This window comes from Leptopilina heterotoma, unplaced genomic scaffold (assembly GCF_015476425.1).
Source record: "Leptopilina heterotoma isolate Lh14 unplaced genomic scaffold, ASM1547642v1 Lhet_260, whole genome shotgun sequence".
In the NCBI taxonomy this organism is placed as follows: domain Eukaryota; kingdom Metazoa; phylum Arthropoda; class Insecta; order Hymenoptera; family Figitidae; genus Leptopilina; species Leptopilina heterotoma.
In genome coordinates this window covers 950882-976011 of record NW_025110970.1, presented here as the reverse complement: position 1 = coordinate 976011, position 25130 = coordinate 950882, and the positions used below count along the sequence as shown (strand labels likewise).

Here is a 25130-nt window from a genome sequence, read left to right as displayed (position 1 = left end):
CATTCCTTCAACATTTGGAGCAAAAATTGAAACAATAAATTTAGATATAACCACTAAACTTACTAAAATCAGTGATAAAAAAATACTGAAGTCGCTGATTTAGAGTCCAATGTCAGTTTTTCAAATTTCAAAATGGCGGAGAACTTCATAAAAGTCGATCGAATTCGTCTCAAAATCGGGTAACGGATTTTGAGACGAATTTAATCGACGATTAAATTACGGATTTTTGTAATGTTACAGACTCTCAATAAAAAAATTAAAATCTAAATATTTTTTACTGTTTAATGTGAAGAAAGTACTAGTTACTTAAGTGTCTAAAAATCATCAAAATTTTCATGAAATTTGATCTTTAATCAACTGTAACACTCTTAATTTTCATTAAATCTTATACTATGACATATGGATCGAAAGGTAATTTAATTATCTTTACAATGACACCCTAATCATTATATTTTTACATTTATATTTATGTTAAAAATGAAAAAACACTAAATTTTTAACGTTTTTATGGTACAAAGGCTCTGAACCACGGGTTAATATTAAAATTTTTTATTTCCAAATATTGTGTTCTTATTTTTACACAAATTAAAAGATTTTTAGGGGATGAGACCCAATAAAAAAAACTTTATTTTTTTGGGACACGACAATTTATGTTGGTTTAATTATTTTTTTTATAAAATAAATAAATTTTTTTATTTGAGCACTTTCAAATCTTAAATTACATTATTAAATGAGTAACTTGTAAAATTTTCGTTAAAAAATATTTAAAATCAGGACCGTAGCAACAGGTTCTTTAAGAACGCTCCCAAAAAAGCGGTGGTCACGATATCTTCTGACCGGTTCATCGAAAATCAAAAAACCGAATAATTTCTGTTAGTGGATGAGTATAGTTCGTGATTGAACAAAGGAATATTTTTTTTGTTTATTAGAACCGATTTTACATGGTCTTAATGGTTCTAAAAATTGTAACTTTTGACAAAAGACACTGTCAAATATCCACATTTCAATTTCTTCAAAAACCCTTCGTTCAATCACGAGATATATTCACCTACTAACAGAAATTTTTTTGTATTTTTATTTTAGATGAAGCAGTCAAAAGATATCTTGACCACCGCAAAAGCAATTTTTTTGGAAAGGGGCCCGAAGAACTGTTGATACGGGCCTGATTTTTAATATTTTTTATCCAAAATTTTATATCTTACTTATTTAATAGTGTACTTTCAGATACCAAAGTGTTTAAATGAAAAAATTTTTTTATTTAATGAAAAAAAAATTATTAAAAAAATAAACGTTTTCAGGTCGTTTTGACCCATGTAACCCCTTAACAAACGTTCAAAACACTATAACAAATTATTTTATTATATATTATATATTATATAATCATGAAATTAATGATTTTTGGACAGAAGTCAGCGAACTTGTATTGCCCCTACATCATTATAATGATGTTATTAGTCAAACCTTTATTTCATAAAGTTTTTAAGGTATGCAAATGCAATAAGTTCTATGAATGCTTACTGTTAGCAAAATTTATTATTAAAATAAAAAATTCTCGAATTGGGTAATAAATCTTTATAAGTAATTCCGTAAAAATATTGGTAAATATTTTTACTAAAATTTGATTTCACTCAAATAAGATTATATCGAAACATGGTGTATGATAAGCAGGTTGAAAATTCGCCATAAAATGCTGGGTGTGAACTAGGTCAGAGCAGATTGAATCAATCATACTGGAAAGTGTTTGTCTGCAAAGTTGCCGACGTCCAGTTTTGCAGACACGTATCATCTGACACTTGAGACCTTTGGGCTGAAAGGCAAACGCGACGAAGATGAGAGCTTGAGATCAGCACAGTTCTACTCGTTGATTGTAGGGCAAATATGAAGCAATGGAGTATATATGCATAAACACTGAATACAGCGATAACCATTTGCAACGGAATTCGGGTTAATCCAACACTGCATATTGCTCATGCCAGCCATTATTCACGAGGTATGTGATTTCGCACTGTTACAGATGCAAAGAAAAATTTACAACTACCACAGTAACCGTGCATTCCACATTTCTGCCAACGATACCATCTGACATTGGGTCAGTAACACGTGTTTCTTAAACTACATTTCTGCAGAAAAGACATGGCATAAAATTGAAGAAAAACGAGGTGAAAAGTCCTACTAATGACTAGAATAATTTCAGAATTACTTCTCCTTGTTAATTATACTTGTTACTGTTGTTATTACTGCATTCATGATAATATATTGTCAACGTTTTTTACTCTCGTGTGATATTCTCACCTCATACATATTACTAAACCCCACAGCACCGAAAATTTAATAAATATTTACTTGCTATGTTTGGAATATTTAAATGCGAAGTTTAGTGACAACTGTGTAAAGATTTAAATATCCCGATTAAAGTTATTTAATCGAGACATTTAATTCTTTAAATAATTTTTACTAAACTTTGCATTAAATATTCCAAACATTGCAAATAAATTAAACTTTCAGGAAATTTTCGGTGCTGTAGGGGAATTGATTCAACTTTCAGTTAACTATAACCATCAGACAACCATAAAAATTAATTATCCAGAAGTGGAGCACAAAAACACAATTATTTCGCCTTTTATCAAATTAAAAGATATATATATATATATATATATATATATATATATATATATATATATATATATATATATATATATATATATATATATATATATATATATATATATATATATATATATATATATATATATGAAATATTACGGATATACTGCAAAAACAGGTGTGTGGGGAGAGTGCGGCAAAGCCGTTTTTTAAATAACTCCTTCATTTTTTGACTATTAAATTATGTCTTTTTTCAATTTTTCTAACAATTGCTGTGATTGCATTTAAATTAAACTTTAAACATAAATTTTAAAAGTCAAAAAATGAAGGAGATATTTAAAAAAACACCATTGCCCCACTCTCCCCTACTTAAATTGATGTACAGCCTAAAAATCGTATTGTCTCCAATTTTTAGAAACTTTGTCTTTGAAATTAGACTTTTATTCTAGTCTAGACGTTTTGAAGACACGAGTTTTTGCAGTGACAAAAGTGGTAATGGGGATCAAGTGTCGCGGTTACTATTTGCGAACGAGAAAGCGGTCTTTAAAAACAGAAAGGTTGTCCGTATACAGAAAAGTACATTCAGTGCATTAACGTATCCGGAGTTGCTGGAATTGGTCTTCTTCCATACAGACGGGTTTGCAATCGCTTGTACTAGAACCAACATGCTAAATCTATTTGTTCCTTTACTTTTATCATATGCACAAGTGGTCAAGTAACTTCTTAATATACTTATAGATCTTGCTCTCCTTATTCGTCTTATAGAAAGTTAGTTTAAGAATCTTTTAAAACAAGTTTAATCGATGAACAATGTTGAAGCAAATTTATTTTAAAAATCATCCGAGATATAGCTCTTAAGGCAATATGCAACCTTCCAAATTTAAGATCACAGAAATATGATTAACAAAATAAAACAAATTTAAACTTAATTCTAGGTTGACTATATTTTTATTGGTTCGAGTCGAAGATTACATTACGCAGTTTTGATCTGAATTTCAAGGTGTTAGTATAGAAAAAATCAATATCATTTGAGATTAACTAAGTTGATCTATTAAAAAGTTATTACCATAATTAGTTCTATGGAATGAAACTGAAAAAAGTGTATGGTATCTAGTAATTGCTCTAGGAACTGTAAAATTAACCATACATAGAAGTGAGGGGTAGTAGACAGCTCCGTTCATCAGCCTACACAAAAAGCCATATCAGAAAAGTAGAATCTCGACGTTAACGTAGAAATATTCGTTATAGCCCTTAACTCTTTATAGTCAGGAGTATGAATATCAAAAGGTGCCTATATTAAACAATCTCACAGAAAATCTGAGAAATATTTTTTGTACGCGTTTAATTCTGATTATATATGACCACGTGTAAGAAAAGAGGGCTTACGATCGAAAAAAATATTTTTCCAAAATTAATTGCATTACATTGTGACGGGAGAATTATTTTCACGTAACATTCCTTCTCAAAAAGTCAGTCAAATATCCTAAAATTGAGAGACGGGGTTGCGAGAGTAATTATTCAAAATCGAAAAAGGCCATTGCCTCACTTTTTGTTCGACTATTGTTTGCGTATGATCTGTGTGTAATAATTGTATTAGACTGTGTGAAATTTTATATTCAGATTGTTAATGAGGGCCGAAGGAGAGCATCAGATCGTAGAGAAATATGGGTAGCGTCCCTGGTTAAAAAACCCGACAGATTTCGAACTAATCCGAAATTTGTCCGAAACAGTGCAGTTTATGGTCAGGTTTTTGTCACCCGAAATTAATCCGGAAAAATCCGAACTCTTTACAGTTTGTGAACAACTAGTGAATCTGGAGTTGGTCCGATGAAGTCCGAAATTAATCAGTTAATTTTAACTAATGAATCCGGAATTTATTCGAAACAGTGCGATTTATTGTCAGGTGTTTGGCATCCGAAATTAGTCCGGATAAATCTTAAATCAATACGATTTGTATACAACTATAGTGAATACGGAATTAGTCCGAAACAGTCAAAAATTAGTCTAGACAATTTAGTGAATGTTAATAAAAAAATAAATATACAAGTTACACATATTAATTATTATTACTTTATTGTACATTCAACATATTTTTTATCCCACATGCACAAAAATGGCGCTTTTAGATAGCTGACGACAGGGAGTAAAGTCACTCATTTGTTCGACCATATGAAAATGGCGTCCATTTTCTCCCTTGTGCAAACATAACCGCTGATCCCATGCGTTATTTTTGCCCAAGGGAGAAAATAGGCCGCCATTTTCATATAAGTCGAACAAGTGAATGACTTTTTCTCCCTGTCGTCTGCTATCTGAAATCGCCACTTTTGTGCATTAGGAATAAAAAATATCGTAAGTAACACGAGAATAAAGGCAGCCTATTTGTTTACGATGATTTTTGTGACACTTGTTCCGGTCTCAGGGCGCCCTCGACCTCCACTCGTGTCACAAAAATCACCGTAAACAAATGGCTGCCTTTATACCCTTGTTGCTTAATATACTATTTCGATATACCTACCTATCGCAATTTTATTTACATTAACTTAAAATTTCTAACGCTGGGGGATAATAGAATTTATGAAGTGCCACTAAAAGAAATGCCAAAAAACTAACACATCAGTGTTAATTATAATATTGAAACAAGATAATTAATAATACTAGTAAATTTGTAAAAATAAATTGACTGCAGAATTAAATATTTTATTTACCAAAAGTAAATACCGTAAACTGGGGCTATTAGGAACAGATTTCAACTTTGAAGTCTTGCAACTTTTTTGTGTATTGAAATATTGCCTTAATTTTTTGTTTCTTTTCTTGATCTTGGCGAGCACATTGAAGGGTTAAATAACTGTCCTAATCAAAGCTGAAATTTTAAGCAAAAAAGACGAAAAAGACGCATTTTTTCAAAATTACAAAATGGGGCTATTAGGAACAAGACGGCAAAAACCATTGGAAAACGTATTTAAAGTTAAAGAATTTATTTTTTATTGCTCAAAAGTACACACAATTTAAAACAAATATAAAAACAAAACTAAAAGAGCGAATATGTGTTTTAAACGTTGCTGGTATCATCAGTTGAGGTCAATGATAGAGTCACTGGTCATTTTTTGCGACTTGTCGCTTCCAACATGTATTTACAATTTCGAACCATCTATGAACACTAAAAACCAAATTAGGTGATAAAAAACAAAAGAAATTACGAAAAACTTACGTTTTGGCAACACACTTTAACAATTCGGAAGAAAGAATTGTGTTCCTTATATCCCCGCCGTTTGTAAATTAATAATAAATTATTGCATTAAAAAGAATTGCCAGTTACCGCAGCAACAATTTTTAAAAGCAAGTAACACAATTTATCGACAAACGGCGCCGATAGCATCAAATCCACCCGAAAACAGAATTTTGTTCCTAATAGCCCCAGTTTACGGTACCCTAAATAAAAAGTCGGACCGATTTCGAAATAATCCGCAATTTGTCCGCAACAGTACGGTTTATTGTGGAGTTTTTTCACCCTGAATTAAGTTTGAAATCAATACCGTTTTTTATAACTATTGAATCCGTAATTAGTGTGGTTTAGTCCGACCCGTGCAGAAAATGCCCCACTTTGTCCTATTTAAAACAGGGTTCTGGTCGGGGCCTCGACAGTTTTCCCTATTAAAATTTTTTTTTAATAAAGTTTTTAAAATTCCTTTTTGTTGTAGAAGCTATTAACAATGAAAGGCAATCATTATTTTAGTTATTTAATAATTTTTTTATTTTAGGGGTTTGACTAGAATTTCTAGCCAGAACCCCAGGTAGGGTGTTCATTAGATTTTAGATAGGGTACTGATCAGGGCCTCGACAGTTTTCCTCGTTTGAATAAAGTGTAAATGAATTAAGTTTTTTAAATTAGTTCCCATAATAAAATTATAAACAATTGAAGAAATTAATTAAACGGAGTAATTATACTACATTTTTAAGAATTTTTTTATCTTATGGGTATGACCAGAAATTCTGGCCAAAACTCTAAGTGGGGTGTTCACTAGATATAAAATAGGGCTCTGATCAGGGCCTCGACAGTTTTCCTCGTTTTAAAAGCATGTAAATAAATTTAATTTTTTAAAATTAACTTTTTAAAACAGAATTATTTAAGTTAACCCATTAACGCCCAACTCGTGAAAATTCTTTGGTCATTTTCAAGCTACGTAATTATAAATAAAACTGTTGACAATTTATACCAGAGGTACATTTTCTAAAGGTTTTGGATGTGCTCTTTCCGATTCCGGTGTCAAAAATAAATTTCGTCCAAACCAAAATTAAATATGGCGGTTTTAATGTCAAAAAACACAAAAAAATTCATTTTTCAAGTTTGACATTTTTTTCACCTCGAAAAAGTGTAAGAATTAAATTCTATTTTCAACCATCGGTGCATAAAAATTAAACACTTTCAAGAAAAGTAAAGAAGAATTTAAAATTTCAAGATGGCGGACCAATATGGCGTCAAATCTAAAGTAAAATTTTAAAATTTTGGGCAATATTCTTTATATTGCCGAAAAGTCAATGAATTCACCTGAAATTTGTTACTCGGGGGTTTTTGGTGTCGGTGATTACGAATATAAACTTTATTATTAAAAATTCAAAATGGCGGATCCAATATGGCGGAGGAGTTTTACAAAAATTCATCGAATTCACTTGAAACTTGTCACTCAAGGGTTTTTGGGGTCGCTGATTACGAATATGAAATTCGTTTTTAAAAATTCAAAATGGCGGACTCAATACGGCGGACTTATTTTTTAAATTGATAAAATTCCCGGGTAGCAATTGAAGTCTGGATCAGGTCTGTAACTGATCTGGTTAGATCTGGGCCAGATCTGGTAACCAAGTCTGTGCCAAAGCTGGTTTGAAACGCGGAACATGTCTGAAACGTGTATATAACCAGATTTGATTTTCTCTGTTGTTCGTATGGTAACAAGGCGTTCGACAGTACCTAGCGTGGGTTCTTGCTTTTTTCTGGTCATTGCTTTGCTGTTTATTATAATAGCTTTGCTTTTTGTAAAATTTGTGTTTTTAGTTGAAAATATATTTAATTTAAATACAATAATAATATTTTCATCTTTTGCAATTAATAAAATAGGCATTTTTCAAATGAATAAGATTGTTTTTAAATAAATTACAAAAAGCAAAATTTAAGTTAAATTTAAATGTTTTAAATTCTTTATTTTTTAATTTTTTTCAATTTTTTTTTTCATTTTAAGCTGGAAGAACTACTTAAATACACACTCCTAAACACAGTATTTCATTTTTTTTTTTTATTAAAGTCGTAGATTATAATTATATTAAGAAAATTCCTAAACGCAGGGATTCGAGCACCTAACTATATATCGCAACGCAGGTTTTGGTGACGTAGGGGACGCAAGATAAAACGCTTTAACCGCTCGACCATCTCGGAGGTCTGAGAATCTGGGCTTAGAGAAAAATTGCATTCAAAAAGCAGAGCAAATAGACTCTCTTTCTCTCTCTCACTTACTGAAACCCGAAAGAAAAGATAGGTAGAACCCCTGCGGTTCAGGGTTACTTTACGCGCTCATGCTACGTTTGGGAAATTCCCAAAAGTTGTTTATATAGTACATTTTCAGATTTCTCGGTTTTTAATTTGTAAGCATAAATTACTTGTGTAGAGTAATAATTATAGAATTTATTGTAAATACAGGGATTTGTTTCCGAGTAAATATTTTCGAATATTAGGTTAAACAATTATAAATCTGAATTCAGTCCAATAGATACATTAAGTAACCAACTGTTTAGTAAAGTAATTTTAAAAAGCATACAGAAGGAAATGTTTTGCATTATAAGGGTCATAAAATATAAATATTCGTGAAACGACAAGAACAATTATATTTTAATTGTGCTCTCTAAATTTGAATCAGTTAAAAATCACTGGGTTAACTAACAATAAATGACTGACATTTTACTTCTGCAATCAGTTAAAATTAACTTATTGTTAATGACAAAATTAATGGTTATCAGTAAAAAACAACTAAAAATTGGTCAAATTTTATCAATATTTTAGTGTATTACAAATTATTATTGTTATGAATAAATATTCGGTATTTTATAGTATATAATGAAAAAATTAATATTATGAGCTACTCATTAATTAATCTCATTAGGCTTAATTAATAATTCTTATTTAATTATAATTGAATCAGTTAAATGAGTGTACTAAAATATCAGTTATTTTTAACTGACAATCAGATATGCTTTTCTGAAAATTAGTTATTTTTAACTAATTCAAATATAGAGAATGATCATTAAAATAGTAAAGAGAAATTTGTAGCAGTACAAAGTTAAAATTTCGGTTTTCTCTTAATATACTTCTGTACGTCGCTATCCTTATTTTCCTACCTGTTCAAGGGCTCAATCGGTTTCACCTTACCGACTTTTCATTATTTGTGCAATTGGTTTAGTAGTTTTGGTACCTGCATATAGATAGAGCTGTTTAATTGGTTACCAAGTCTGCTTCTGGTTTGGACCATGTAAAATTCCAGATCCGTTCCAGATCTAGAATAACAGGTCTGCATCAGATCTGTACTCTGGTAGCGACTTGGATTTTGCTACCCGGGTTCACTTAAAACTTGTTACTCGGGGGTTTTTGGGGTCGCTGATTACAAATATAAACTTCATTTTCAAAAAGAAGGATTCAATATGGCGGACAAGAAACTTCAAATTTCATTATATTGGCTTAAATCTTGTAACTCGGGGGTTTTTGGGGTCGTTGATTACGAATATGAATTTTATTTTCAAAAATTCGAAATGGCGGATTCAATATGCAGGACAAATTTTTTAAACTTAATCAAATTCACTTGAAACCTGTTACTCGGGGGTTTTTGGGGTCGCTGATTACAAACCCCCGAGTTACAAGATTTAAGCCAATAGAATAAAATTTGAAGTTTCTTGTCCGCCATATTGAATCCGCCATTTTGAATTTTTAAAAATGAATTTCATATTCGTAATCAGCGACCCCAAAAACCCCTGAGTGACAAGTTTCAAGTGAATTCGATGAATTTTTGTAAAACTCGTCCGCCATATTGGTTCCGCCATTTTGAATTTTTAATAATAAAGTTTATATTCGTAATCAGCGACACCGAAAACCGCCGACAGCCGAGTAACAAAATTTTGGCGAATTCATTGACTTTTTGGCAATATGAAGAATATTGCCCAAAATTTTTAAATTTTACATTAGATTTGACGCCATATTGGTCCGCCATCTTGAAATTTTAAATTCTACTTTACTTTTCTCGAAAGTGTATAATTTTTACGCACCGATGGTTGAAAATAGAATTTTATTCTTACACTTTTTCAAGGTGAAAAAAAATGTCAAACTTGAAAAAATGAATTTTTTTAATGTTTTTTGACATTAAAACCGCCATATTTAATTTTGGTTTGGACGAAATTTATTTTTGACACCGGAATCGGAAAGAGCACATCCAAAACCTTTGGAAAATGTACCTCTGGTATAAATTGTCAACCGTTTTATTTATAATTACGTAGCTTGAAAATGACCAAAGAATTTTCACGAGTTGGGCGTTAATGTGTTAAAAGGCGCGTTCTTTTAAAACACTTTATAAAATAATTATGGTAATATATTTAAAAAACGAAAATACATATAATTTTTTTTTCTTTAAGTACAATATTATATTATAATAAAGTTTATTTATTAATAATAACAACTAAATTATAAATAACGAATAATAATAGTTATTAAATAATTAATTATTATACATTTATTTAAAAATAAAAATTATGAATTAAAAAAATAATAATTAATAAACAATTATTAATAAATTATACTTAATGAATTTTAATAATTATTAATTAAATAATATAAAATAATTATTATTATTAAAATAATATAATATATATATACAAACCAAATGATAAATTCATCCTATAAATTAAGGGGCGGTATCAATTGCCCAAAATTCAACTGTATACAGGAAAACTGCCCACGTTCAAGTGCACCCTGGAAAACTGTATACAAGCAAATTTAAAAAATAAAATCATTAAATTAAATTTAAAAACTGTACAAATTTAAACTGTACACCGGTAAACTGACCACAGGAAAATATTAGCTTAAAGTGAGAAAATGATTCAGAGAGATTGTTAAATTTAACACCTTCAATATTTAATAACTATTTTTTAAACATAATTAATAAATTTGAATAAAATATTTATTAAATAAATATTAATTATTACTTATACATTTGAAAACAAAAATTATAACCTTTATTAATATTATAAAATTAAGGAGGCAGAAAGGAGCGACAACCTCCAAAAGAAAAATGAATTAATCATAAAACCAAAAATTATATTTTTCAAAAATTTTTAAGTTTTTCTATTCTTGAAATTATATTATTTTTATCATTTTCACTTTTAAATTAGTCAAAATGACTATAATACCTCATTATGTTATGTATAAATATGTTGTGTTCATTATGTTTCTAATATAATAATATTTTTAATTACAGTAATTTTATTGTAATTTCTTTTGAATAAAATTAACCTCACAAAATGGGGCAATTTTAAGAAAAACTGACGAGGCCCTGACCAGTTTTTCCCTAAGTAGGGCATTGGTCGGGAACAGCGTCACACACTAGTCGGGCACTGGTCAGTTTCTCTACCCATCAGAGCCACACCAGAGATCGGGAAAACTGTCCAGTACCCTATCAGGCCCACATTTTAATTTCTGCACGGGGCGACGTCAGTCAGATCATATGCGACTAGTAAATGCAGAAGTAATCCGGTTGGTTTAACCAGTGAATCCGCAGCTAATCCGAAACAGTCTGCTTATGGACAGGTTTCTGTCGCTCGGAATTTGTCCGGATAAATTCAAACTCAATGCGGTTTGTGTATAACCAGTGAATCCGGAATTAGTCCGATCTAGTCCGAAGTTAGTCTGATAATACGCAACTTGCTAATGTCAAATTATTCCGATCAAATCCGGAATTAATTTGGTTTTTGTCATACGAAATTATAATTATAGTTTGAATTTATCTGAATTTAATACAAATTGTTTTTAATATACAAATTCAGTATTATACCAAAATCATTCCGGATTAAGTCTTTGAATTGGATTGAATATGGTTTGTTTTGGACTGTCTGTGGATTGTATATATTTATAAGTTCCATATTATTATAAGACTTATTTTCGGACTGGCGTGTTTTGATCAGATATTATTCGGATTGCCGCTGACTATTACCGGATTCTTTGCATACAGATTTTGGATTGTTCCATATTTGTTTCGGATTAAATATTTTAACTGGATTAAATTCGGATTTCGGATAATTCCGTATTTATTTTAGATAAATTTTTTAACAGACATAATTTCGGATTGTTGCGTAATAATTACGGACTTAATTCATAGACATTTAAGATTACTCCAGACTGGTTTAGGATTCACAATTTCACTCGGATTAACGTTAGATTAACGCGGATCATTTTCGTACAATTATCGGATTAATCCACACTAATATACCCGGATTAGTCCGGAATTTTTACCAGGGATACAATATGATTCGGGTGGCCGACTATTTCCGGATTCTCAGCATACATATTTCGGATTGTTTCGTATTTCTTTCAGAATATAATTTTACCACACTAATTCCGAATTGAAGCGGACTAATGTCGGATTCTTTGCGTACTTGTTTCGGAATAGGATTTTGCCACACTTAATTTCAAATTGTTGCGGACTAATACCGGATTTCTTGCATACATAGTTCGGATTTCTCCGGACATTTTACGGAATAAGTTTTTTTAACTAGATTAAACTCGGATTGTTGCGGACTGATTCCGTATTCTTTACCCATTGATTTCGGATAATTCCGTACTTATTTTAGAAGAATTCTTCACCGGACATAAATTTTGATTGTTGCGGACTAATAACGGACTGAACTTGTAGACATTCAGGATTACTCCGGAGTGTTTTCGGATTCAGGTTTTCGTTCGGATTGATATCAGACTAGCGCGGATCATTTTCGGACCTTTTTCGTACAATTTTCAGACTAATCCGTACTAATTTGTCCGTATTTAATCCGGAATTAGTCCGAAATTTTTACCAGGGATCTCAACGGTCAAGTTTGAAAAGTTCGTTTTGGATGTTTGTTGTTCAGAGGACCGTTTTGCATCACGTCATCTGCTTGGAAGAACTCCCCGATGAGATTGTGTGGATTTTGAGAAAAGCGTTAGTTGCAAATGTTTCGAATTGAATATTTAAATATATTAATTCAGATCATCAGTAATCTTCTACGTCACAAATTCTTGAATTTTTCCGTATCGCCTTACCTATATACCCAAGTTTGTCTTTCGAAAAGATTCTAATATTTTTTTACAAGTTTCTTATACATATAATGAAGTGAAAAACCTATCTTATATTACTTCGCATTTATTGAACAAAAATAAAAAGAAATATGAAGAAATTGATTTTTTCTTACAGCCGGAAACTGTTCCACAAGCAAGAGTTGACATGACACGAGTACTAGAAGTTGCTGCAGCCGAGGATATCACTGGACATCCTTACAGCCTTGCGGTGACCTCTCCAGAAGGCGTCACATTTGTCAAGGGTACCTGCCGCGAGGAAACGCGTTGGTGGACCGAAGTTCTTCAAGTTTACTCGAGAAACAAGGTTTGTTGCTTTCTTTCTCTTTTTTTCTTTATTTTCCCTCTCTAAAATGTCGTAATATTTCAGGAATTAATTACCCAGCCACACAAAAAATAAAGTGTCTTGATCTAGAAACCAAATAAGAATTCATTTACAACCTTAAAACTGTCGAATCTAACCTCAAAAAGTACCTCTAATCCTTAAAAAATATCTAATTATTTCCTATATAGATTAAACAAGTTGAGTTTAAATTTCAAAAGTCGCTACTTCGAGATTTTCCATGCTAAACTCGTGAAAATTATTACTCTGTAGCTATCTGGCTCACTGTTTCTATTGTTCAGAGACATTTTTGATCTTATACCTCATTATGTTTTACATATTTTTTTGATATTATTTAAATATTTTTAATTCTTTTCTTTGAGGATTTGCTATTGTACTGCTACTATAATGTTTTACAATTTGTTCTATTTTTTTCCTTATACAAAATATAATATAGTCAGAGCTGGGTAAAATGGTTCTTTATTTCTATTTAAAATACAAAATGCCAAATAGATTCATAAAACCTATTTAAAATGTAAAATGGAAAATAGTTGTCTGTTTCTTATTTAAAATGCAAAATGCAAAATATGTATTTGAAATAGGTTAATATAAAATGCAAAATGGTTTTTAAAAAATTTTTATTATAAGATCTAGAGTATCCTGACAGTTCGAAAATTTTTTAATTTTAATATGCTTGTTTGCTTTTAAAAGCAATTCCCACATAGCACAACATTTTTCAGTAAGTTTGCAGCAAGTTCGCGGTGCAAAGTTCGGAGGTTTGCATGGAAAGTTTGCAGCAAAGTTTATGGACGTATAAAAATGTCTGCCCGATTTAAAGTTTGCAATGCAAACTTGCTACAAGTTTTCACGGAAAACTTACAAATAATTTTATAGCAAACTTGAGAATAATTTGCCGCAAACTTTCTAAAAAATCTCAACGTTAACGTATCTCAACTGTCATAGAAAACTAATGCGCAGACATTTAAGTTTAACTTTGCCATGCAAATTTTCAGCAAGTTTGCATTGCAAACTTTAAATCGGGCAGACATTTTTATACATCCATAAACTTTGCTGCAAACTTGACATGCAAACTTCCGAACTTTGCACCGCAAACTTGCTGCAAACTTTCTGAAAAATGTTGTGCTATATGGGTTGCTTTTCAAAAATGTCGTCTCCCATGGACCTTTTTTTGAACGTAAAATCATTCCAGCGTGGCTGAAAAGTCGTTTGACAGGAGCCGATGATGGAAGGATTGTATTGTACTTACAAAAAAGATCTTTGATTTTTGATAACGCATTAAGGGTCTGTCCAGTCTCACGGCGGCGTGAAAAAGGAAAATGAAAAGCGTTTAGCCAATAAAAACATTCGATTCAAAGGAAATAAGAAGATTTCCATTGTAGCATAAGTTCCTATTATCTAACGCTTTCCGCTTTCACGCTGCCATGGGGGTGGACCTTTAATTGAAAGGTTTTAATTCAGCAGTGAAAATTTGCATTACTATTGAATAGTACTGAAAATGGAAATGGAATTTTAAATGGAAAATAGGTTGTAAATCTATTTAAAATAGAAAATGCAAAATGGTTGTTTCATTTCTATTTGAAATAGAAAATAGAAAATGCCATTTTTCATTTCAAATAGGTATTTCAAATAGATTCATTTCAAATATTTACCCAGCTCTGAATATAGTAAATGTCATGTTTTGAAAAATTTACAACTACACAATGTTGTAAGAGTTTGTTATATTAGCCACCAATATTTGTTCCTACAGGAACAAATGTTTAAACTCCGAAGCCTGACTCTCTGACCACTCTGCTACGCCGCTACGCTCACTACTTGCCGATAATGTGCCATTCCTGGGCTGATAGCTTCGTCCCATCACTGGCAATTATATTTTGCCATTAAAGATTTATCGACATTAACAGTTGTATATAAAGATTGTTCTATTTTTGATGCTATTGCTCTATAGACGATCTTGACACTGGTGAAAATATATATGTACACTACCGACGGTAATTGAAGGGCTACATAAAATAAGGGGACGAACGCGTGGTTGAAAGGGATAATATCAGTCAGGTAGCAGCGAGCGGCTCAAGGCTTGTCACTGCTACCCGACTGGTACTATCCCTTCCAAGCCTCGCGTTCGTCCCCTTATTTTATGTAGCCCTTCAATTGTGCGAACGCTACTTTTTTTATAACTATTCAAAATCTTTTAACTTTGAAAATAAAATAACTAACATTTTTTCCTTTTTATTTTCAATAAACGTATAAAATTCTGCAAAAAATGACTTATTAACAACAACAAAATATTAATTTTTCAATAAGATATTTAAGAAAAACCCCATTTTCAGTTATTTTATACTAATTTTTTTATATCTCCCGAAGAAATTAACGTTTTTCAGCGTTCACAGGCTCATTTTAATCTTGTTTTAATTTAGAATTAAGATTTCTGAAAAGATTTGATCTACATACATTTCTCTAGAATATGCAAGTGATTTAAGTTGCCTAAAAAAAATTGAAAAAATTATAATTACTATTAAGATGCTGAAAAGTAAAACTTTTAAAACTTTTAGTAAACTTTTTGATTAAGCATATATTTGATTTTTAAAAATTATTTTTCTCTTGTAAAAGTCTCTTCAAAATTTTTATAATTTTTTCTTTCAACTTTAATCATTTGCATATTCTAGAGAAATATATATGGGTGATTAAAATTAAAATGTCATTTTCATGTCCTGCCCAATAATTTTGAATACTAGTTCATACATAAAAGTTTTGTAAGTCAATTAATTTTCTTAATCACTCCTTCTACTTTAATTAATAATTCTTAGTCGCTAGAAATTCTCCGAAAAAATTTGGCAGAAGAATTAGAAGTAAAATGTCAGTGGTGTCCCTTGTCCGCACTTATAAGAAATCAGAACTTTACCTAATAATAAAAATTGTTGATTCTCTCATTTTTAGTATCAGAAAAATTATTTTGTACAGCTAAGAGTCTATATTTTTCTATAGTAATTGTGCTAACAGAATAATTTTGATCCAGTGCTAGAAAAAAAATCAAAATCGCCTGTCCGTAAGTTTCATATTTTTAAGTAATTATGGAAAATTTTAAATATTATACCTGTTATTTAAATAACCTAGTGCAGATAATTGCCTTATTAAGCGTTAATAGTATTGGTGATATGTTATAGCTTCTTACACTGAAAGAAACTTTGTTACAATATTTAATATTTTAGGGTCACTTTTTAGTATATTTAGTTACAAGTGTAGGACATTTTGGTATGGTAAGGATTTTCGTTACTACTTTTAAGAATGTTTAGAAGTAAAATAAGGAAATATAATATATTTGAAAAGATAATTTAGTATAATCTTCACAAAATTCAAAATGATTGTTTTAAAACTCGAAATGTCAAATTCTGATACGCCTTTAAGAAGTATTATAACCAAATATTTCAAACTCCGTAGTTAGAATTCTGTTTAAGTTCGTAATAGTTTCAAATTTTGATAAAGTTGATATGAAAATGCACGAAAAATGAAAAGAAAAAATTGACGAGATTTTCGAAACTTGCCGAAGTTGAACGAATGAGTCTTGCCTGAATTAACCGACTCTGAACGAGCAGTAACAAATCCGCCACGTCGCGTCACTACGATCCATTACGTCTGTACGGCGTTAACTATAGTTAACAGTGTTATTTTGAAGGTGTTAAATAAAAATTGTTCTTCAAAAAATAATACAATGTTTGATTTTTTATTTTTGGTTTTAAACATTTTTAAATATATTTTCACCTATCTCACAAGCGCAGAAAAATCAGTCTGTTTAGTATATAAGACAGCTCACACATTTCCACAGTATCGTGAATTATGTATTTGTATTTGTATGTTTGCCAATGTGAATTCTTAATGCTTTATATGTGGTAGTGTGTGTGTGTGTATGTTAAGAACAAAATTTAGAAAATCCATTGTTGTCTATCATTGAGTAAAAAAAGGGAGTAAACATTGGCGAAGAGTTTGGTCGTCTGCTACTGTCACGACCATATACTATAGTTCTGATTTTTTGTTAATAGTTTTATCAAATTACGAAAAAATCGTTCCGAATTTTAGTATAAATTTTGTAATTAACGAATGGGCGCGTCTGCTTACTCACTACTGGTTGCAACTGTTTTTTCGTATACTTTTATCAATATTCAAAAATTCTGAATTTAAAATAAGAAATAATACTTATAATTTCTTGAATATAGTTACTTTAAAAGCTATTTCGTAAAATAATATCAATCTTTGATATCAACCCTGAATGTCCTACGTTTGAAAAATAAAATACTAAAATTTCCTTTCGGGTTTATCATATATTGTAACAAAGTTTCTTTCAGTGTAAAGAAAAAACATTACAACATTCTATCACATCTATAACTTGTACGGTTGGTGGCAGAAAGCAAGTATCACTTTGTCGAGCACACCATGTCAGTGGTGTCCCCATCAAAAAATTGTTCATAATATTAATATTTTTTAAATATTATTGTATCTCATTTTCAGTTATTACACGTACTTTAAAAACCGCAACGACTTTAACCTAAAAATAAAGTCTTTCTGTTTCGAAAATGAGAAATGAAGCAAAATGTCAGTGGTGTCCCTTGTCAGTTGTGTCCCCTCAAAATTCTGTTTCTTGCGGCTTATTATTTTATTTTTAATAAATTTGTGTTAAATTTACTCCTTATATGCAGTTAATGAAGATTTGATACTGCACCGAAAAAATGCCTAGGACCCGTATACCAGGAATTGGCTAGGTTTCCTAGTTACGAGAGGAGCCAACTATAGAATCCTGGTCAAAGTAATAAGATTCAAGCATAGTTAAAGTGACCAGGAAAATTAGTCGATGTAATCAGGAAAAAATAGTCAAATTGACTAGGAGAATAATATTAGATTTACACTGTGTATCATAATTATTTGAAATTGCTAATCAAATTCTTATTATCAAATAAAAGAGAAAAACGAATTAAAAGAAAAAAGAAAAAAATTAATTATTGTATTTGAACATATTTATATTTGACTTTGTATTTATATTCCTTGGAATTAATTTAAACTTATGAAATAAATATTTGACGCAGGGGGGACGCGAACACCTGAACCTAACGAATACGCACTTTGAAACCCGGAACGATAACCACTACACTAAACACGACTTGGTATTTTAATTTTTTAATAGACACTAGATTCTCGAGTCAAAATACAATACTTAAGCAGATGATGTTTTATACATTTCGAGTTCACAATTTTATACACTTGTCAAAAACTATTTATTTTTAATTATTTATGACATTCAAATGAAAATAAATTTAAATACACAAATTATTGCAAAGGTAAATTTTCAAACACACTGCGCGATTAAAATAGTAAAAATGTTGTCACCACGTGCGTAAAAATTTCGACGATTTATATTGAAACCTAACCAAAAGAACTCCATTTTATGTACAAAAAATAGACGCGAGTAATGATAAAAAATCGTTTTACGAAATCACGATAAATGACGCGGAAGATATAAAGGTAAACACTGTCAGAACAGAAGCAGACGCGTGCGCATTATGGAAATAGGCAAAATTACTAAAATCCTAGTCAATTTGACTAGGATTTGCAGGGTTGTTTTTGCCAGGCTTGAATTTGTGGAATCAACCAAGCGATCCTAACTTTAATGATTAGGAATCCTTATTACTTTTACTAGATTAAGATTAACTATAGAGTCATAGTTAATAATACCATCGAGATTTTTTTCTTCTTATTTTAACTTTTCACACAGCACGTTTTCGGAATTTTTAATTATTATTATTTCTATACTAGCGCTTCGTCGACCGCTTCGCGGTCGACTTTTTTACTTTCTTCTCTTTTTCTATTTAAATTGTTCCTTTTATTTAATATTAAATTGTTTATTGTGACTCATTTAAAATTACCTAAATTTTTATTTAGTTTCTCTAAAGTTAAGTTAATAAAATAAAAATTGCCACTTCATAATGATATTGAAAAGAGCGACTCTAGCTCCATCTTCTAACTATGTATGAGTTTTTAAGGTACTATATTTCTTTACATTTGGAAATGTGAGTGTGCCCTTCTATGTTTCATTTTCATTGCTATAACTGCGAGAGTACATTCGATTATTTTCGATTTAAATTCGAGATTTCTCACTCATGTCTTTTTTTCTAAAGGATAATTATATATATATATATATATATCCGTTATGACACACATTGTGTCTCGATTGCACTTTAAAGTTAACCTCAAATTAAAATCATATCATACACATGTGAAACACACGGTATACAAGAGTTTGAATGTGTGAGTGATGTGCAGAAGCACCGCGCCGGCGACTTTTCGAAACGAAATACGCCTGGTTAAAGAAAGGTTCTTGACTCATCCCCACTACCGAAGTTTCACCTCCTGTCTCTAGCCTTCTTGCTTATAGTATAGAGAAGATTTTGCAAATAGTCTCGAAATGGGCCTGATGTGTTAAATGAGTTTTAAAACATTTTCAAAAATCACTTGCAAGCATCACAGTGGGATTCTTTTTACAAATAACTTTTTTAAACTGTCTACAGCGTAGACCCTTTAATTAAAAACAAAGAACACTCAAATAGATTAAAAATTATACGCTGTAGACCATTTTAAAAAGTTAATTGTAAAAAAATCCCACTGTGATGCTTGCAAATGATTTTTGAAAATGTTTTAAAACTCATTTAACACATCAGGCCCATTTCGGGACTTTTTAAAAAATCTTCTCTATATTATAAGGTATAAATAAATTTTAAAAAAATAAAAAAAAATCCGGCCCAAAGTTAAAAAAACTTAACTTGTTTAAAAAAAAATTTTTTTAAATAAAAAATTTAAAATTTTTGACAACTTTTTCCTAAACTCAATATTTTCGGACTTATAAGCTACTGAATATAGGTCTACAATTAAAAGTCCAAAATTTCGAAAATTCATAACTCGAAAATTTGGACAATTAAACAAAAATAAAAAAAATACGTATCTGTTTTTTTCGATACAGAATAAAAAAAAATATATTTTTGGCCGATTTTAAGAGGTCGACTTAAAACTCACGTGGAATTGCCCATATGTATTTTTAAAGTATAATTATTAGAAAGTTGTATCTTTAATAGTTTTGACAAAATTTATTTTTGAAATACACTCAAAATTTTAGGCGTTCATGGTGCCGTAACCCCTTAAAATGATTACACAAAATTTAAAAAATGACATTTGTTTGGAATAACAAGCATTGTGAATTTTGGTTATATGTGCAGTCATTTTAATGCATTTTATTTATTTTTTATTAAAATGAATTAAAGTTTCAGCAATATTTATGTCATAAATGGAATTCAAATGATTACAAATTTTATGATATTGGACATAATTAAATTGATTTTAATTCAAATCACCCTACACTGAGAAAACTGGAGTATTGGACTAAACATCTGGAGGGACCAGGAAGGAAGAGTAAGGAGACCGAACTCTGCTTCTACAAATGTCTGAGAAATATGCACGAAAAGTGCCAGACTCACTGTGTTCTAGTTGATCACCAATTAAGTCGATCATGCGCATTGAACTAAAGTTCAGTGTTGGCATAGATGAAAAGTGTGGTTATGTCAAGGTAAATATTACATAGTTTAAACAGTGTTAATTTTAAAAGCAAATTTATTTATTTGCAATTGTAATATTATTTAGATTTTCAAAATAATTTAATAATATATTTATGAAAAGGGAAAAATTTTGCAAAAATGGTTAAGAAGAATTGTGTTTATAACTAGAGTATATTTAGAAGGAGTATATCCGTAGAAGGATAGAAGAGACTAATGTTTTTAGACTCTTTTTCTTTCTTTACATCCTGGCACACAACACGACATTTTTTAAATAAAATAAATAAATAATTATTAAAACGAAATGTATTGTATATGTATGTATCTCACTAAGGCGGGCTAAATGTAAACATTAGATCTTACATCTCACTCGCACAATTTTTACGAGAAACAGAGACACAACACAGCTTATGCGCATGATCAACTTAATTGGAGGTCGACTAGAACGCAGTGAGCCTGGCACTTTTCGTGCATATTTCTCTGAGATTTTTAAAGCGCTTTCTACACAGAGTTCGGTCTCCTTAAGGGCATTTGAACCATTATGACGTCATAGTTTGTGCAAAGCATTTGTTCTAAAGCCGTGACGTCATAATGGTTCAAATGCCCTTAAGGAGCATTCAGACCTCTGCAGGCTGCCTGCCTGCGCAGGCAGAAGATCGTTCACACCTCACTTTTCTCGTTGAAAAATGAGGGAAGATTTAAATATCTATTAAAATTCAAATCTTCCCTCATTTTTCAACGGGAAAAGTGAGGTGTGAACGATCTTCTGCCTGCGCAGGCAGGCAGTCTGCAGAGGTCTGAATGCTCCTTTAAGGCCTAAGCACAATAGGTTCGCGAAAGTCGTTCGCGAACGCAAAGCATGAGTTAGAAAAGGACAGAGATATATTTGTGTCCTTGTCTATCTCATGTGTCTCGTTCGCTAACGACTTTCGCGAACCTATTGTGCGTTGGACTTTACTCTTCCTTCCTGATAAAATGTCAGAAAAATAATTTCGCGCGCACCAGATCGTACACATTTTCTGCGCAACTTTTAACCCTCAGATATAATGGAAGAGAATATAGGGTAAGTGCGTCAATTGCTGCGGGTGCTTCAGTTTCTGCGGCATTTTAATAATTTAAGTGAATACATTTGTTCAGGGCACAAATAATTTTGAAATTTTTTTTAAAAATTACTTAACGATGTAAGTTTTAAAATAGATATAGGAAGTATATACCAAAACTTAATATTTATGTATTTTATTTTAATTAAAAGTTGACGTGTGCAAGGTTTTATTTATTTTCATTGCTAACTTTGCTGGCGGTGCAAAAATACCTACATAAAAAAGGCTTTATTATTGTTTTTAGACTTAAAGTGGTTATTATTATGATGATTTTAGATAAAGAAAACCTTGTTTTAAAAGAAAAATTAAACTTTACTTTATTTTTGTCTGTTATTATATTTTATTTTTAAGAGTAGTAATTAACACAGAATTTGGGCTTGATTTAATTTCTGCGCCCTCAGAAAATCAACTAAGACTGGTTACAATAGACTATCTATTTTGAAAAAGAGCAAGAAAAAATTATGAAAATGAAAGAAAAAATGAAGATTATGGAGGAAAAACTAAAGAAAATTTAATAAATACATAAAGTAATTAAGGAAGAATTCTGTTATTAAGTTTTAACTAAATGTTTCAAAAATGTGATAATTCAGAAATTATTTGTTACTTTTGTTAATATATGATATATATTTATTTTTAATAAATTTATATTCTATTCAATTAAACATTGATTAAAATCATTGTCCCATTTTGATTTCATAGTAGTTTGCGGTATTATACACATAAGCACAAAATTATGCGCAGAAACTGACCCACAGGAATTGAATTCGCGCAGCAACTGATGCGCAGCAACTGACTCAAACGCGCAGAATTAAACGCATTGAATATTATTTTTAATTCATTAAATTTATTAAAATAAATTATATTTTAGAGATGTTATTTATTGTAAACATATCTTAATAACACAAACTACAAATTTAATAAGACATAAGTTCAATTTGATCAATATAAAAATTATATTTTATAGTTAAAAGACGTCTTGACCAAAATACCGCAGGAATTAGTACACTTACCCTACAAGTAGATTTCCATTATCAATTCAAAATTTATTTTAGAAGGACTATTTAACTCTCTTCATAAGCAAAGGAAACATACACTTTTTGAACCTCTGAATTTGACTCTCCAGTTTTCTCAGTGTATCAGAATTAAAATGCGTACACGGAGAGAAATCTGTTGCGAATAATGCATAGAGTAGAGGTTATGAATATAGCATACATAAGCACTTACTAGGGAAAAGTATGAGGTCCGCCTGAATATCAGTCGACTCCGCCTAATATTCAGGCGGACTCGAGCAATAAATTTAAATACACTGTAAAAAATTTTGTGGTGAAAATTCCCCAAAATTCTGTTGACGCAACTTTGAAGGCATTTTGTGGAATATGTCCCAAAATTTTCTGGGGAAAATTTTCCCCAAAATTTTGTGAAATATTCACCAAGATTTTGGTGAAAAGTTTACCCAGGAAATTTTGTGGAAATTTCACAAATTTTTATGAATATTCTGTAATTTTGTTGGTGAATTTTCAACAACAGTTTTGAAAAAATCCACAAATATTGGTAACGTTTTCCTAAAATTTTGTGGTGAATTTTCAATCAAATTTAATGAAATTTCCTTAAATATTTGTGAATGTTCCCTACAATATTTTGATGGATTTTTACTAGAGTTTTATGGTACGGTCACAGCTCGGCTGCCTGCCTGCCTGCCTGCAGGTCGTCATGGCAATACATAAGAGTAAGAGAGTCAGACAATTTAAATTATTCGTCTCCTCTCTCTTACTCTCGTGGCGGCTGCCTGCGCAGGCAGGCAGGCAGCCGAGGTGTGACCGTGCCATTAGAGAAATTTCACAAATGTTTGTAATTGTTATACTATATTTTTGGTATATTTTCTTCAGGATTATGTGGATTAAATTAAATTTTATTATATATTTACTTAAAAATAAAACCATGTGTTTAAATGAAAACTAATATATATTTTTTATTAGTTGCAATACTTAAGGTAATCTTAAGTTATAATACATTATTATATACAATAATGATAATAATAATAATAATAATAATAATAATATAATACAATATTATTTTATTTTCTTATAATATATATGATAAAATATTTTTTAAAGTACAATAATTTCCATTAAAATCTATTGTTATTTATCAATCAGTCAGACTTTGCATCGCTGACCATTTTTCTTGTATTTTTCATCCACTTTCTTGTCCTTTCATGAGATTAATATCCAATAACATTCTGAAAAGTTGTTAAAAGATTTATTAATTCAATAATTAGTCATTCCATTTCGCTCATTACGATCAAGGGAGCGCAGTTACTATTAACTTATTGTTATTAAATATTATTTACCTGTCTAATACGTATTCTTTAAAGATAATCCATAAATTTTTCACAATTTTAAAACTTCACTTACACAAAAAAAATTTTTAGCACGAAAGATGTAGATTCGACTCTAGCAAATACTTAAGAGCAACTGACGCGGCGAATGCTGACATTCGGAAATTTTGTGGAAAATATTTGAGATCTCTAAATTTTTCTTCTGCACTTTTCAATCCCCCATCTTTCTATCTCAATAAAACTATACGAAAAAAACAGGCACCGAAAAACTCTTTTATTTTTTCCTCTTTTACCTCTTTTATTTTTTCTTCAAAACGAAAATATTTACAAAATATAGCATATATAACTAATTTTTAAAACTCCTTCAATTTTACAATGAAATGAGTAAACATTCTTTGTTAATAAAAATGCACAAAAAGTATTTTTTTTCCTAACTTTCATATTTTATTAATCCACAAATTTTATTTTGAAAAAACTATTGGATATATTATGTAATTTAATTAAATAATGTTAACATAATTATAAGTTTAAAGGCAATAAATATTCCGTAATAATTTATTTCTCTAAAAACTTAACTCGAGAAGCTTGGCTGACTTTCTTAGGATTCGGTGGAAAATATGTAAATAAAATTAAATCAAATAAAAGTAATTTTAATTAAATAAAAAGTTGTTGAAAATTAATTCATATTTTGTTGAATATGTTTTTCCCTAAAAAGTTAGTGAATATTCACCAATTTATAAAAAGTATTCCTTAAAATCTGGGGAATATTCATCAACTTTTTGGGGAAAATTATATTCATTAGAATTTT

The 25130-nt window shown here is 30.2% G+C and overlaps 1 protein-coding gene across 2 annotated transcripts in view; it reads left to right on the top strand.

The window, feature by feature from the left end:
* Positions 1 to 2138: 2138 nt before the first annotated feature.
* The window catches only part of LOC122503412 (protein outspread-like), an 88459-nt gene continuing 65467 nt past the window's right edge, over positions 2139 to 25130 (top strand). For both annotated transcript variants that reach the window (XM_043613934.1, XM_043613935.1), the window contains exons 1-2: positions 2139 to 2159; positions 13074 to 13262. In XM_043613934.1, coding sequence (XP_043469869.1) covers positions 13104 to 13262 — 159 coding nt within the window. In that variant the 5' untranslated portion in view covers positions 2139 to 2159; positions 13074 to 13103. The remainder of the gene's footprint in view (positions 2160 to 13073; positions 13263 to 25130) is intronic.